The sequence below is a fragment of the Zonotrichia albicollis genome, chromosome Z, assembly GCF_047830755.1.
Source record: "Zonotrichia albicollis isolate bZonAlb1 chromosome Z, bZonAlb1.hap1, whole genome shotgun sequence".
In the NCBI taxonomy this organism is placed as follows: domain Eukaryota; kingdom Metazoa; phylum Chordata; class Aves; order Passeriformes; family Passerellidae; genus Zonotrichia; species Zonotrichia albicollis.
In genome coordinates this window covers 52079655-52096506 of record NC_133860.1, presented here as the reverse complement: position 1 = coordinate 52096506, position 16852 = coordinate 52079655, and the positions used below count along the sequence as shown (strand labels likewise).

At 37.3% G+C, this 16852-nt stretch overlaps 1 protein-coding gene across 5 annotated transcripts in view; it reads left to right on the top strand.

Moving 5' to 3' along the window:
- Positions 1-16852, top strand: part of MLLT3 (MLLT3 super elongation complex subunit) — a 137003-nt gene that overhangs the window by 76434 nt on the left and 43717 nt on the right. For all 5 annotated transcript variants that reach the window (XR_012578018.1, XM_074532424.1, XM_074532423.1 and 2 more), the window contains one exon: positions 2935-3540. Coding sequence is in view for 4 of the 5 variants with exons in the window: in XM_074532424.1 (XP_074388525.1) it covers positions 2935-3540 (606 nt within the window). In the remaining variant the exon portion in view is untranslated. The remainder of the gene's footprint in view (positions 1-2934; positions 3541-16852) is intronic.

Genomic DNA, 16852 nt, shown 5'->3' with positions numbered 1-16852 from the left:
AAGGTGGAAAGAAACACTTAAACACACTGTCAGATTCTAATAAATAAGAAAATGGTTTGAAAGTACATTCTAATTTTTGTTAAGATCTGTGCTGATACACAGTACATATTGGTACATTATATGAATATTCAGCAACTTTTCATCCCCATCCCATGCTCATTATCAGGTTTGACAGAACTTACTGGTGGATATAATTTGACTTTTTTCTGTCTTACAGATTTAATGTTCCTGTAGTTATCTCCTCCATTTCATTGTTGGCTTCTTTTTGGATCATTGCAGAAATTAGGGAAATAAGAAAAGTTAGTGTGTTTACTTTGAAAATGAATGTAGATATAAAAGCAAGGGATTGGCTGCCTTTAAGGAAAGGTAATTCTAAGAGAGCATGTGAGAGGGATCTAGTCTCATAAGTATGTCAGCTATAAATAAGTCTCATAAGTATGTCCCCTAAATTTACTATGATTTCTATGAAAATACCAACTTCCATGTTGTAGGAAGATGAAAAAAGTCTTAAAATTTTAAGAGTTTTAAAATTGAAAAGAAGACAAATCACAACTTTCTTTTGGTTTTAATGCTACTGTGCCCCAGAACCATTTCCACAGGTCTCATCTGTTGGAAAACCTCTGAACTGAGACTCTCGTTCTGAAATGTAAAATATTTGTGCTATATATAAAGGGCTATAAGGAGACCAGTAAGGAAGATAATTTCTCTATCTACTTTAGTAATGACACATATTTTATTCCTCCCCAGGGCAACACCTCTCTGGAATGATAGAACATGATATGACACTAGAAGCATTAATAATTAGTTCGTAAGTCAACTTCTGGTGCTGGTCTTGCATCAAAGGAAATAGTAAAAATGTTTTGGTTTTTTTTTTTAATCCTAAAGAAGAATACCAGGATAAGTCTTATAACTCAAGTAAAACATGTCAGAGGGTGCTAAGTATACTTTTTTATTTTTGTTTTTTACCTACTGGCCTGGGAATCCAGGAAGTGCCTTATTATATATTCAGATGTAATTATAGTATTGTTCATTGTTGATGCTTCCAGCCTACATAATGTTGATATACGTGTTATATAAATATAAAGTTAGTTTATCAAATATGACACAAAAATATATTTGCAGTACAGATGCAAGAAGCATCTTATAAAATCATGCAACTGGATAATTTATGCAGCACTGAGACTGTTTCACTAAATAAGATAATGAGAAGGGAAGAATATTTCTAAGAAATTATTTTTAGAGAGTTGTTTCTACCTATTGTTAGAGAAGGAGAAGGATGATACTGCAGTTTCTGCACATGTTTTGTGTAGACCATTCAACGCCTAGAGTATTGAACTCTGACTTAGCACATCCTAACTGGACATGTTATAAGTAGTTATCTATGAACAGGAAGCACATCAGTGGATGTAGTCTCAGTCTTCCTTTCTCTTTTAATTGACACAACTTCCATTAACATGTAAATTCTGCTTTGTTTTCTTGGATAGTTTTTTTCCCAGAGCAGTTGTACTATGTGCATTTTTTAAAATGACTGAGTCCCTGTGCTGGATGGGGCTGGCTATGTCGTGCTTTGGTCCTTTACTTTCACTGCATTTATGCAGTGCTGTCTGCAGAAGTGTTGTCCACTTCTGTCTATGTTGTGGGTAAAAAGGTGTTTAAGTAAAGGTGGAAGATAAGCTAAATATATTTTCCTCTCTACAGATCTGTAAATCTGTGGCAGTTTTAGACAGCCAGATGCACCACATTTACATACATATCTCTTATAGGTAAAGGAAATCAACGGGTGTATGTAATACATATGAAAGTGTTGCAGCATACAGATGGAAATGCTTATAACCAGTCTGGCAGTAAAAGTGTGAGCAGTGTAAAATACTTGACCATGGGTTCCTGTAAATTGAAACATCACTTTGCAGATTTGAAGTATAAAAATGAACCCCATCTTGTATATATATGACATGTGTTTAGTGTTTAAAACAGTGCAATTAGTCTACTGAGTGGTTTTGAGATACTGAGAGCTCATCACTGGCAGTTTCCATGAAAGTGGGCAGTGCTAGAACTGTTCTTGTCTTTTAAATATTCCCAGGTGTTAGTTCTCAGAAGAAAGGAGGCCTGTATAGGCCATTCTGGATGGTTCCTTTTTTTCCAGTTCAAGCTGCATGTGACCTCTTGCCTTGCCACTTCAACTTTTCAGATTCAACTGAGTGAGGAATACTCAGCAGATACTGATCTGCTGTTTCTGGTTTGGCCTCTCCTGAAGGATGTCTAAGTCACTACCTTCTGAGAAACACTTCTCACTTAAACCAGTTCATTCAAAAAAAAAGTAAATAAAGACTCAGCAGAGATGCCAGTATATTCAAAGAAGGAAACTTTTTCAGCTTTAGGAGGTTTTCCATAAAAAGGCAATGAGTGTTGTCTGTCCAGTCAATTCTTCCATAGCCAGGCTGGACCCAGGATTGCTATTGTTTATGAGGAAAAAGATCTGGCAAAACTCAGAAGATCACAGCAGAGAAGTTAAACTTTGCCTGAAATGTCATCATGCTTTCCTCTGATCCTGTAATTCTGTCGACATCATATGGTCCATGTCTTAATTTTTCTTTGTGATTTTAATTCTCTCATAGGTAATGGTTATGATAAAGATTTCCTAAACTGCTTTTATGTTAACCTTACAATGTATAATGCCTAGGGTAAAAACTAGCTTTTGTTGTAACTTTTTGATGAGCAGTGATAACTGTTTATGTTCCACCAGTTTGTAACAGATTTTTTTGACCAAATGTTGGACTATCTGTTCTTATATGGTTAATTCTACTCCTGGTTACTTGCCTGCAGTTCCAAGTTCTTAATATCAATCCTTTGTCCATATTTTGTCTGCCTTTTGAGAATTTAAGAGTTCTTCCTTTTTTTTTTTTTAAAGTAAAATTTTACATCTTCTTTTTGCAGGACCCAGCAAGGATTCTGAACATAAATAGCAGCAGCAGTAGTAACAGTTTTTCAAAGACCCAGAAGTTAACAAAGGAGCACAAAGAAAAAAATTCTAAAGACTCAAAAGAACAAAAAAGTGCCTTCAAAGAACCTTCCAGGGAACATAACAAATCTTCCAAAGAATCCTCTAAGAAACCCAAAGAAAACAAACCACTAAGAGATGAAAAAATGGTTCCTAAGATGGCCTTCAAGGAACCCAAACCCATGTCCAAGGAACCAAAATCTGAAAACACTCCTATCCTTACCATAACATGTGGGCAGCAGCACGAAAAGAAGACTCTCACAAAAAGGCCCTCTATGCTGGACACTGATGAATCTTCTGCAAGAAAAAGAAAAAAACCCAGCTCAGATTCATTATTTAAAAGTTTTCCTAGTGCCCCACCACTGATTCTTACTTGTTCAGCTGACAAAAAACAGACAAAAGAGAAATCTCAGCTCAAGGTGGCGAGAGTCAAAGTTGAAACTGATGCACTGGAAAGGAAGACGCCTACTCTGCCACCCTTCGATGACATTGTAGATCCCAGTGATTCTGACATGGAGGAAAACGTGTCCTCCAAATCTGACGTAAGTGCTTGCTTGGTTTTGCTTAGTACTTTACTCAGTGCTGTCTTGAGTATTTGTAGTCTGTGGGACTGTGCACCGAATTTGTGTTCTCCCCTTTCTTTTTGCTATCTACTGGCAGATTGTCCAAACTGGATTATGATGATGGCCATGTTCAAGCTTGTTCTACTTGAATTGTATTGCCCATTCAAGTCTTTTCAGTTGCTAATTGTCAACATTATGACAGTGAGCGTATGGGAGATATTGATAAACAATATTGCTGTTTTGATGTTCTTTAGAAATTCAAGTTTCTTTTGAAAGAACAGGAAATGGATTTAAATGCTTGTATTTCACACTCTAAAGCTTTGTTTTCAGATATTAGAGAATTCAGTAAATCCAGGAAAGGCTTGCAGTTTTATCAGAGTTACTTATTTTTTTGCTAAAAAGGCAGTTCTGTCAATGACACCAATTTTGTGGAGGAGAAGTTCCTAGAATCTCACTCTGATGAGGGGAATCTATTGCCAAATAGTAGGCTTACCAAGAAGAAAGATGTTTTAATGGAAATTTGCTCTCCTGAAAATATTTATCTACTGTGCCTTCTCATCTGTTTCAAGTATTATTTGCTCTTTAATTTTATTATTAAAATTAGGATTTTCATCATTCTCCTAGCAAACTTTGGTTTTCAGAAGCATCTTTTATAGAGACATGAAGAGAAGGAAAGGTATGGTAGAAGAAACGTTTGCTGCCATTATTTGCTCTTATGGCTAGAGGTGTAGTGTGCGTGGTAGAGGAATTCTTCCCAGCTTTTCCTGTTCAATTCTCTTGTTATTCTGTTTTCTGATTTGTGTCTCTGTATTGCCTTCAGATTCATAACCCTGCTTGCCCTCTCTGGAACAGACAATAAATGCCTTGCTGTGAGGAGGTGTCAGCATTAGGTTTTTACTTTGTAGATACTTCCTGTGAGGGAGAAGATAATTTACTTCTGAAGTGACCTTTTAATGACTGGTCCCTTAGGGCATGCAAAGGCTGTTAAATTTAGAAGGTATACAATAGAACAGACCCTGCTTTACAGCATGACAGAGGGGATACTCTGTGGTTAGAGTGGCATTCTCATTATGGCTTGAAATAATAAATAATTAACCAGTTTATCTTCAAACTTGAAAATGTACATACTTGTCACCCTTGGTGTGAAATATTTTTTCTTGTTTTCAAAAAGCTGAATATTCTATTTTAATTTCTCACTAGCTTTAAGACATACTATATACCCTCAGTAGAGCACGCTAATTCAAATATGTTTTTGAATGCCACAGAGGAGCACATACGCTTTTACGGGATGCTGCAGTTCTTTTTTTTTTTAAGACAGAAGAATTCAGACAAGCAAATTAAACGTAATTTAACTATTAGCAGTCCTGCAGAGGTGTGTGATGTGTGGCAACTTGAAAATAACTGGTATGTGAAAGATGTATGGATGGTGGTTAAAACTAATCCTTTTTAGTTGATGGTAGGTGTTTCTCTCTTTGTCTTGAAATCTCTTGCCCACTACCAATTGTATAATGAGAACACCTCTGTATTATTAATGGGCTTCCCCAAGTCCATTGTCCATCCGCAGTTGACCTGGAGGACCCTAAGGAGTTCCTTAATTCTGTACTGAAGCTAAAAAGCAGATTCAGTGTTTTCTAAGTCTGTAAGCCGCTGTTACTGGGAGAGCAAATTGCTGAAGTCCTCTCCAAGAGAAGTAAGTCCTGCTGCTTTGGACTCTTGTCTATTTTAACATTGACATAGTGGGTCATGGAACACACAGGTCTTCCTATGGTTCGGGGGCAGTTGGTCCCTGTCTGAATGGGTGAAAAGAATGTCTGCCCTTTTTGGACTGTGATCCTTAATAAATCAGGCTGAGTATGGCTCCAGTCAGTAGTGGGATACTATTTAGAAAGTCAGTAATATACTCACCTATATAAAAACTATCTATGAAACACAGAATAATCCCCTTAGGTACTTTAGTCACACAACTGGCAAGTGCTGTGTTAGAAACAGCTGGGCTATCTGGTTAATGAATGTCTGCAGAATTTTACAAGGAGATGTTCTTCTGCATTTTACCACTTTTAACCAGGGAACCTAGTGAAAGGTGACCAACCAGTGTAATATGGATAATTTTGTATGTTGGAAGAAATAGTTTGGACTTTTTTGTAGGTATTGGATAAGCTTCTAAGTGTTTCAGGAAGTTTCACAGCTAGATCCATAAAGGGTATATCCAATAAACGTAATCATATTAAGGAAAAGAAAAAAGTAAAAACTAGCAATGTTACATAGAGAGTAATGGAAGTAAAAATATGACAGTGCTTTTTCTGTACAATTTTGATAATTTCAAATCTGTCAAGGCTTCACAATACTGACAAACATAGTTGCCTGAAGCTGGGAAGATGCTTCTTTAGTGTCATATCCTGGCATAATAATATGCTGTAAAATTAAGTCAATTGCTAGTTCTTACTCTGGTACAGTTACAGTGGTAGGTATTGTACCCCTGATGAACAAAGGGAGTATATTTGGTAGTATCCAGATTTATTTGTAAGTATCTTCAAGAAAGCAAAATTACTATACCCAATCCAGCAAATTTAGGTTAGGTAGAACAAATTACTTCACTAAAAGAAAATTAGAATACTGCAAAAATACTAACTCTGAGTCAGGTGCCATTTTACTAGTTCAAGTTTTGTTTATGACATTTATGCAAACATTACATTAATAATACTGCATTAATGTAATGTTCATACATTGTATATAATGAAATTATTAATAGCTTTGCTAAGAATTTTGAAGTTTCTTCGCTGTAGGGAGTAAGAGGTGGTCTCATTCTCAAACACATCTTCCAAAATGGTGACTGTTCTCTTTACTGCTATTGCATATTCATGTACTCATATGCATAACTTCACATATAAAACATGATAAATTAGTGATATAAGGCGCAATGTAGAATGTAGAACTTACTGCAAAAATAAGTTTCTTGCTGTTGCTCATCACACATAGGATGGTTCTCAGAATTAGACATAGTCCATTATCAGTTCTCAGTTGTGAAGTCTGGCTTTGGGATTTTAAAATAAGGATGACATTCTGAAAATTTCCTGTGGTAGAGGAGTCTTACAAGCATGATTAAACAGAGCTGTTGTTCCACTGGAATGGTGCTACATGATGGCAATGCTCTTGCTCCTCTCATTTCTTTAGATACAACCCGAGTTCAGTGAATTGGGGTGGAGTGTATCATCTCAATCAATGGGCTTGAATTTCAGACAAAAAAGTAGAGTGTGCTTAGCCCTGGACAGTACAGGCATCATACTCTACCTAATTATGAGCATTCAGACCTGAAACATGGCCTTTGCCTTCATGAAGTAGAGGACGTAGAGATACAGCGTTAAGTGTCTGCTAGTGGTTGATCTTCCCTTGGAGCTATCCTTTGAAATTCACCTTTCAGAATCCAGACAGGTTAGCATGCTGCTGTCTCTGGTGAATTTCAGAAAGCTGGACACTGTCCTTTGGTGTCCTGTAGTCAGTCTTTTCTTTTGAGCTTCAAATATCTCTGTAAAATTCAGTGGGAAATGCAGGGAATCACACCCTTCCCTAGTGATAAACTCTCTGCCTTGTTAAATAGACTTTCTCTGTGTGTGACTTAGAACAAGAGCATGTGTGGTCATTCCTCTGTGGCCTATTTGGCATACACTGTAGTGTGGTACACTGTGGTAATTATTTTAATTTTGTTTTTCTGTTGACTTTGAGCTGTTGATAAGTAAAACAAGTATCGGCATTTCTCTTCACGTTGCTTTTTAAGGTATCACTTTTCAAACACATCTGTGAATTAAAGTACATTGGACTTCAGTGTTACTGGTCAACTAGGTGTTCACAAGAATATGAGAATTTTTTTTTACTTCATTTGGAAATCACACATAATGGCTGAAAAACTATTTTACTGGCTTTGGTATGAAACTTGCAAAATAAAGTATTGAGTAAAAGCATGCAGATTTATGGTGTTATTGAAGCATAGGCATATTAACACAGTCCACCTCAAAATTCTAAATATTTTGTTTTTAAATTCAAATACAGGATGTTTTAGTTAATGAAAACTCCACCTGTTTGCTTCCTATGTGGGACAGTGCAGCAGCACGATAAAAAAAAAGACTTGACCTTGATTTTGCTACAGGACTGAAATATGGTGATATTCTTGTAATATTTGTGTGAGCTGCAAGCTGTTGTGTGATATGGAGAAATACAGAATTTTGGATCTGAATGAGGCATTTTCTGTGATTGGAGCTGCCCTTTTTGTGCTGTGGAGCTATTTCAGAAGGGATGCTCAGATTATTCTTGCTTGATTACTGCTGATTTTGCTTGCCTGAGTAGGGAGGAAAAAGTATTACATGGTTCCCGGTGAGGTTGCTTCAGCAGGAAGACACAAAAGAGATAAGGCAGATGATACATACCTATTTAGGTATTAAATATTCTCCATGTATCTCCAGTTGTAGAGAGCTGAATAACAACTCTTTAGGTCTGCTATGCATGACAGTGGTTTGGTGGATTTTTTAGGGAGTCCATATGAATGGACTGAATTCTGACATATTAATTTCTTCTGGTGTGATTATTTTGCTCGTGGTTATTAATTTCTTCTGGTGTGATTATTTTGCTCATGGTAAGTATTGTTTTTTTCCCTTTCTGCATTGTGTCACTGCATTAGTAATGGTAGTGGCCTTTTGGCATGTCAAAGCCTATGGAAATACAATCTGAGCAGAAATGTGTGCTAGCAATTTGTGACAGCTCAAGCGTAAGGAGTTTCAGTTATTAAGACCAGAGTACATTTAGTGGGTCTTTTGCCTTTAGGAAAAAATCCTGTCTCCTTCTCAGGAAGGTCTTTACGGAGCAATGAAAATACAGTAGAGATCACACAGACTATGCCTTTGTACTTAATTAACTGCTTGCATGTCCTAAAGCAGTTGTAGAGTATGAGTACCTTTTTAAAGGAATCCATAAAATGCCACTTTCAGTCTGGCCCATGATGTAGTAATTTGATGATTGCAAAAGTGGAAGAACATTTTGAAAACCCCCATGGTCTTGTAAAACCTCCAGGCCCTTGTTAGCTGAAAAAGCGTACTTTCTGCCAGGGCTTGGAGCTAAAGTCAGAGCTTTTTCAGGTAACATTTAAAGCCAGAAGGAACAGTAGTGAGATAGAGCTCCATATGCTGTTTTCATGTAGTTACCAAAGGTCAAAAGAAAAAGGAGAAGATAGATTTTGTTTTTTTGTGAAACAAATGTGGCCGTGACTCTCAAGATGAGTAATGGTGCAGAACAGGGTTAATACTGGTCATGTGCTTCACTGTGGACTAGGCCCTGTGGGTTTGCAATGGTCATATTATTGCATTCTTTACTTTTTATGTGATAATTAAATGAAGTCTTTCTGCTTCTAGTCTGGGAAATAGCACTGCTCTTAAAGCCATGCCAGCCACTCGTGCTATTGTTGGTCATGGTACTCCTGTGTCAAGGAGGTAATTCAGTAGTGACAAACAGATAAATATCGTACAGTCTGAGGTGTTTTCTTCCAGGTATATGCTCAGAGAGAAGTAGTGGCCAAAGATAAGCAGACCTCTTCAGAGAAATGGCAGTAGGCACAAGTATGCTCTATGGCCATCAGCATCTACTGTAGTATGGCACCATTCAGCTGCTATACTTTGCCTATTTTAATGAGGTGTTACTATGAGGTGAAAAATGCTTTGTGTTCACTCACAAAAGCTTGGGTGCATGTTAGGCTGTTCTGTGTGTGGTGAAATTACTATTGCTGGATGAGGAAGCAGCATGATAGAAAAGTAGAGATCCTCTGGGCAGCAAGCTGAAATGTTAAAGTGAGACAGTTTTGTTACCAGTGTGTGTTGGTAGATCACTGGCTTACACAAATGTTAACAATTTAGAAATAAAGCAGTGGAGACAAACTATGCAGAAATGATTAAATGTTCGGGTTGCAAAAGTAATCTTCTGAGAGCCATGAAATTTTGTCTTCTTGAGGCAAAGTCTGTTGGGTTTTTGTTTAAGTTTAGGCAATGTCATGTTTTGACCACGGAATTAAAATCAATTATTAAGGTACTAATGCAGGCAGCAGTGTTTTACTTAATTTGCAAGTGCTGGCTACATCTGCTTCATTGTGACTCAAGTGAATTAAGTCAAGTATTTGCATAAATGCAGGTTCATTTTGGGGCCATTTTTTCTGCACTTCAGGGTTTCACTGGAAACCCTTTTTACCTGCTATCCTGCAGAAAGTAAGGGTTTTAATTGGATGTCAATACTGTAATTGTCTGGATTGTTTTTGTGGCATAAAAAGACTTTGTGTCATGTCTGGGTAAAGTCAAGTCAATTTTGAGATGCCAAGGTGGATTGCAGTCAAAATAATAAAATATTAAAGACAAGATGTTTTATTTTAATAATAATGAAGTGAGATCTTCTTGATAAGAATTTCATTGCTTTGAAGTTGCTTTATCTATCTACTTCTATAAATTATGTTGTGATCCAGAAGAATGGCTGCATATATTTAAAACAAAATCTAACACCTGATGATTTTTAGCCGGCAATAGTTTTATCTATTATAGTTAGGTCTATTCAAGGCTTTTATGCCCTTTTAGTTTTTATGTGGAACCAGTATGTTTACACTTCTTTTGGTGAGGGGGGGGGCAAAATGTCATGGTATACTCATGTATTTTTGAAAGTTTGCTGCCAAACTCCCCATGAACTTCATTAGATAATTTTGATAACACTTACCATTCAGAGGCTTGTACTCTGGTGATGACACAGAACTCTTCAGGACACACTGTAAGTACACAAATTAATTTTTATATTTAAAAGACTAAATCATCCACTGGAAAAAAAAAATCAAGTCTTTAACTTCTACTAACACAGGATAAAGAGTGAGCTCACTGCTGCAGTGAGTGTATACCCTATCTCATGCCCATGCATTGCCTGCTGATGAGGGAGGGGCTGCTGTACACCTCCCTGTGCTGAGGAGCCCTGGGGCTGTGCTTTGTGTTTGACACTGCAGAGGAATACTGGGGGCCCTCTTGAAATGAGCAAGGGATGCTCCTGATGGACATCATTTGCCTGCCCCAGACTCAAGGATGATGGTGCCTGTGTGTTTCTGATCTCCTAATACTGAAGTATGTTCGTGGGCCTGGTAGAGGAAATAAATGAATGTAATCAAGCAGTTTTCTTTCATGACCTCTGTGTGGCAGCTGCCTTTCCCTCTTGACCACATTATTCACTCCTTCTCTGCCAGGGAACCATTGCTGTTTAAGGGCAGTGTCATAGCTGAAACCAATTTTAATAATATTTTGAGTGTTCATTGAAAGTGGTTCAAGATCACCATATCGGCAGTAGAAAAATTGCTACCAGGAATAAGCAAAGCAGGCTCCTGCTTAGAAATAAAGAAAACTTTATTAACTAAACTACAAGAAATGAAGAGGAAAAAAAAAACATAAGGGAAAAAATGAAAACCTTACAAAAGCATTTTCCTCACCCCCCCCCCAAATTTCTCAATGCAATACATTCCCCCAAATCACCAACTCTCAGTGCAGCACCACCCTTTAGAATACTCAAACTTCAGTCCATGAAGAGAAGAGGAGTCCTTGCACCATAGGCTTCCCCTGGAAACACGCTGAAACCTTGTGTGCTTCCATGTCACGCAGCACCGCTTTGCCTCGAAGTCCCAAGACAGTCTCCCGGGGCCGCAGCTCTGGTTTTTAACCCCTGTGTGTTCTCAGAGGTGGATCTAATCCTCAGTGGTCGTACCAAATGCCAGTCTTAAAATCTGAGCATCCATTGGTGGCCTGATGGTAGTGACCACAGTATCCCAGAAATCTCATTTCCGGTCCAGCCACCACATATGGTCTGTGTGTATATAATGTGGATGATCTTTTGTGAAAACTACTAGACAAACACATGGTATTATCATAGAGCGAGTGCTTAGGAACCATTTTGTCAAATGTTTCAGATCTATAGAGAAAAATGTGTAGAGCATGTTGCTGCCAAACATCATATCTAAAGATCATTGTTAGGTTTACAGTATAACAAGACTGCCTAAAAATTATGACATTTTGAAAAATAATTTGAGTAGTTTTGTTTTCTTTTGGACACTCAAGAATTTTTTAGGATATGGCATATATTTTTATATTTTTCTCTCTACAGCTTTTCACTGAAACTGGAATGTACAATAAATGAAAGTTGAGTTTTTCAGAAAATTTAAATTCCAGAAGTTAAGTTTGAGGGAAGAGTAAGTACAATGAGGCTTGCTGTGAAACTGACAGAGGCAACAGAGATCTGCACTTGATCTCTCTGGAGTTTATAGTTAAATTTTGAACCATTTCGTATTCTGGGACATGAGTTCAAGAGTCTGTGCAGCAGGACTTAAGGAAAAAAAAAGCTTCTTACATTTCCTACATTTAGGCATGTATTTGCTTGATTTGTATGACCTCAACAAGCTTTCCACATAGTAAAGTTTTAGTGTGGGTCATGCTGGGACTGTTCAACAGGTCTGAGCTACATAAGAATAGAGGGGAACTGAGGTGAATTTGCAGACTCTGAGTACCTGCTGAGAAGACCAAATTTCTAATGTGGAGAAATGCACCATAGTACATAATTATACCCATAAAAGCAGTTTTACACGTAGATGGTTCTCCAGTTGTTCTGTTGTTAATAGGAGTGTGTGAACTCCTAACATTAGAGCCTCAGATCTGGGAGAATTTAGGTGATCCACCTTCCTGATGCCCCAAAAGTGACAGCAGACTGTGTGTTTGATTTCCCAGATAGTGAACTGTGAATGCATTAACATCTGTCCTTCTCAGTGGTGACACATGGCCTAGGGCACTGTAGATAAAACAGCATAAGAGAAGGGAGTTGGGAAGTCTTAGCTTCCAGCACAGCAGCTGAAGAGGCTGGCCAGAACAACTGCCACCTATCTTCTATCATGACTAATCCCATTAGAGCAAAGATGTAGAATAGTTGAATGAAGCTCTCACCTTAGCTTTAATACCAAGACTGAATTTTGTGGTTTGTATTTAGTACTAAAATTGAAGTTACTTTCTTTCCAAAACACATTTTCTCTATTGGCATAGGACAGCTCTGTGTATAGAATGTCTGGAAATTCTCAAAGGGAAAGTTTAACATGTTAAATCAAACTCTCAGAAAATCAGTATCTTGGTATTGCTTGTCAGCTTCATTTGACCTTTCCATAGTTAAAAGAGTGCAGAGGGACATTTGCTATCCTCTCATCACAGGGCTTTCATGCCACTGGGCTTATAAAATGAGCACTATTTTCCAAGCAAGTATATATTATATTGTTTGGCCTCATTTTTTTCCCACGTAGTTCAGACCTTGTATGGAATACAGACCTGTTAAATTTCCCATGTTGCGCTGCTCATACTTTATAAATTCTTCACAAATATTGATGTCTTTTCACACATTTTTGGTGGTCTAAATAACAGTGTTTAGTGCCAGTTTTAAAAAGCCTTTATATAACCCTGTCTTTGCCAGTGTTACCTACATATTTAGGACCGTCTTTATCCTTCTTGGTAAGGCTTATCTGATGAGAGCTTCCATCAGTTTGCCTCTTGTGTTTAAGGACCATGTTCATATTCATGTGACCATACACAATTTTAATTTATTTTATCCTTAGTTTACTCATTATCTTGTAGTCCTGAAATCCATGGAAACTGTGGTATTCAGCCACTATACAAAGCAATCCTTGATCTTCCCTCCTGTACTTTTTACTTGCTTTACTATATGTCTGCCACTCTTTTCCATTGAGGTGTTTTTCAGGAAAAATACTCTACAGGTTACAGAACAATCATCACTACTGCTTCATCTTTCAATTTTATTGTATGATGTTCTGCAAAAGAATTATCCACATTTTTTGTTCAGTGTCCTGTTCATGAATCTTCTCTAAATCTAGACTATTTGTGAGTTTTTCTGTTAGCATTGTCTCAAATTTACTTTTGGTTTATAAAAGTAAAATAAAAATCTATTCATAAATGCAGAAAGAAAAGGATTTTCTTTCAAAATTAAATAAAATGTTTCAGTAGGACAGTCTGTAAGGAAAGGCAAATCCCACCTGATTCAGTGCAGTTTTTCAGAGGAAACAGTTTTAAAGGTTTGATTAAGGCCTTTTCTTGATGCTACTTTTAAAATTAAGACTGTGTTTCAAATTCAAAGAATCACAGACTCCTTGAGGTTAAGAGGGTACCTCTGAATGTCGTCTGGTCTGCCTGCCCTGTTCAGCCAGGGCTGCTTTGGGCTGGGTGGCCAGGATCCTGTCTAGACTGCTTTTCAATATCTGTTAGGGAGGGAGATGACAAAATCACCCTGGGCAGCCTGTGCCTGTGATTGGTTACACTTGCAGTGAAAAGCTGTTTGCTGATGTTCAGTGGGAACCTCTTGTGTGAGCTGCAGATAGGTTGAATTATTCTCCTGAGAGCTGAGGTCACTGACAGGTCACTTAAGTGGCGGTAGATGTTGTAAGTACAGGAGGCCTGTAAGAGAAAAAGGCTTGTCCTGCAGGAGCATGTTCCTCCTCCCTGAAATTCTAAATTTGCACAAAGTGGAAGTGGAAGCAGTGCTCAGCTGTATAAGTAGTTTCAAGTGTACAGACTTCTCAGTATGTATAGCACTGGGAAACATACATTTCTACGCTATCATGCATAAAAAATAAGAAATATGTAGACTGATATGAAATGAGATCTTGCTACACCACTTCATGTTTACTTCAAGAAACAATTTGTAAGCTTCCTTCAAGAGTGGTTCAGGGAAAGGCTAGGAAAACCAGTGTGACCCACATACAGATATATTCTATTTCTTAATGTAAGAATTAATAAAGAGCTTGAAATGATGGGGGTTATTTTTAGAGTCACAGAATCATATCCTGAGTTGGAAGGGACCCACAAGGATCATCTAAGTCCAGCTACTGGCCCTGGACCTGACAGCCTCAAGAAGTTGTACAAATTGGGACAATCATAAAATATTACAGAAACAGCTCCATTATATCCTCTGCTATAAACAGGTGGGCTTGCCTGAAAGTTGTTTGCAGCTCAAGAGTGAGCTACTTGTAAAAACAGACAAGAATTTGAAAATGGCAGAAGCCAGGTGATTTAGAAAAACCACTGGTAAAAAAGGTACCCTTTCACGGAAAACTTGGGCCAAAGAAAATTGCCTTTTTTGCTGAACAGCTTCAAAGCACAGAATCCCTCAATCAGGCCTAATAAAGAAGTCACTGTCTACTGTGCATCACTGTGAGAACACTAAAACGAAGTAGACTGTCTAAGAATGCAATATATCATAGGGGGTCATTGCACTAATGAACAGTTCAGGCCCAAACTCTCATTAGCTTCTCTGTAGAAAGAGAAAATTGGTAAAACAGGAGAAGGTCATATGACAGAAGCTCTTCCCTGATACTATCTTAAACTTTTATTGTTGAAAGATAGGCTCTAGTTAATTTCAGACCTATTAAAAAAAAATATTTTGTGATTAAGAACTAGTGAATAAGAGCAGAAAGCCTAAGTGCATAAAGCCATAAATACCTTAGTCCATGGGTTAACAATCTGTAAACGTGTCAAAAAGCATTGCTTAAGTGATAGAAGGCACCCGCTGTTAACTAGAAGCATGGGTGCTGTTGGCACCAGTGCATATTCATATATGGAAGGCATCTTTTTAGTTTCTTCTGAAAAGGCAAATCTTTTCTGTTAATAACATTCTTTCTCAGGTTAAAAGCAACTGTTTCTTCTGTGTGTGTTCTCACCCAGATTTCTCAGTCCAAAATGGTTTCATTTCCAATACTTAACAGTTTTAATATTTATGCTAATCTATGTTCCTTGGAATAAATTTTCAGACTGGGATGTTTGCAGAAATGAAGTAAATAGTTTCAAAAGTTATTAGGAACCCTTTTAAAATAAGTCTAGATGATCAATGTGTTTCCTAAGTTTTTGTGGTTTGAGTTCTCAAAATGATCTTGCTAAAGCAGAGCAAAATTTTTACCAGGAAAATACACAACTTTGTATGTATCTATATTCATTTGTTCTTGTGATATTGACCCAATTAGTTAATGCTGGGAGAAAATTTTGGTTCGGAGCAACTTCACTGGTATTTTTATGCCTTATAATGAGAATGAGATTAGGCCTTTCTCCCTTTTTTAATTTCAAGCAAGCTAGTTAAAAAAGAAAGTAGCGAACTTGTAATAGTTAAATACTCTCTGTGCCTATTTGATTTTTTTTTCTTTTCAGACTTTCAGCACTTGAAAGCCAAATATGACTGTGTTTTAGTGTTTGCATTTTTTTTGAGGGAATGAACTTTAAGTAAGTTGAAGCTCATGCTGAAATTAATAAAGAAAAATACAGTTAATGTAAATCTGCAGAAACCAGTTCTCAGCTAGTAATTTTGCTGCAAGAAGCAGAAATTGATGGATAAACCAGATGTTTAAGAGTAGCCTGCAGCTAGACAACTGAGCTTAGTTTGCTGATGTCTTTAAAGTTTGCCTGGACACTTGTTCTTCATCACTGCAGTCTGTTTCACATTATCATGATTATTTTACAGCTAAAAATCTTGTAAGGTTTTGCAGAAACTCAGGAAGGAAATGTTTTATTTTTTTTTTTCCAAAATGCTTGATTTTCAGAGCAGTGTCAAGTAATGCTGCAGTGTGTTTCGAAAAGGTTTGATGCTGTCTAGTGTGTAAGAATCTCTCCTGGTACTCTGAGTGGGTTGTGTTGTTGTTTGGGCTGGGTTTTGTTGCACAGGATTGATTCAGTTGTATATAAGTGGCATACACACACAGAGTCAGGTACAGAGTTTGTATTTTGACTGTGTGTCTGTGAGAACTGGAGCTGATGTTGATTTAAGGAGAGCAGATGTTAATGGTGTATTCTGTTGCCCAAATAGGCATCTCTCATCGTGAGAAAAGGCAACAAAAGGCAGTAAATCTGCCTGCTCTATTATGAAGGGCAACAATAGATTGATTTATGGGGAAAAAGCAACTGTTAGGCTTAGGTAGTGAAAACTGAATTTTACAGACTGGATATTTCTGCTGTCATTTTTGAGAACAATTTTGTTCTGTCTTAATTGTGAGACAAGGAGAGTCAGAAAATGTTGGTTAGCCTGGATAACACATCATGATACATAGTTGTATAAAATTTAAAGTGAAAGCATATTTAATTTTCAATAGTAGACCATTATTTTCTAAACTGATTTTCACTGTTCCTTCTGTATGGCCACTTCTTTTGTGTTCTCTGTTAGCATCCCCTTTGCCCTCATACCAGATTCATACTTTGTCTCGTGTACACAG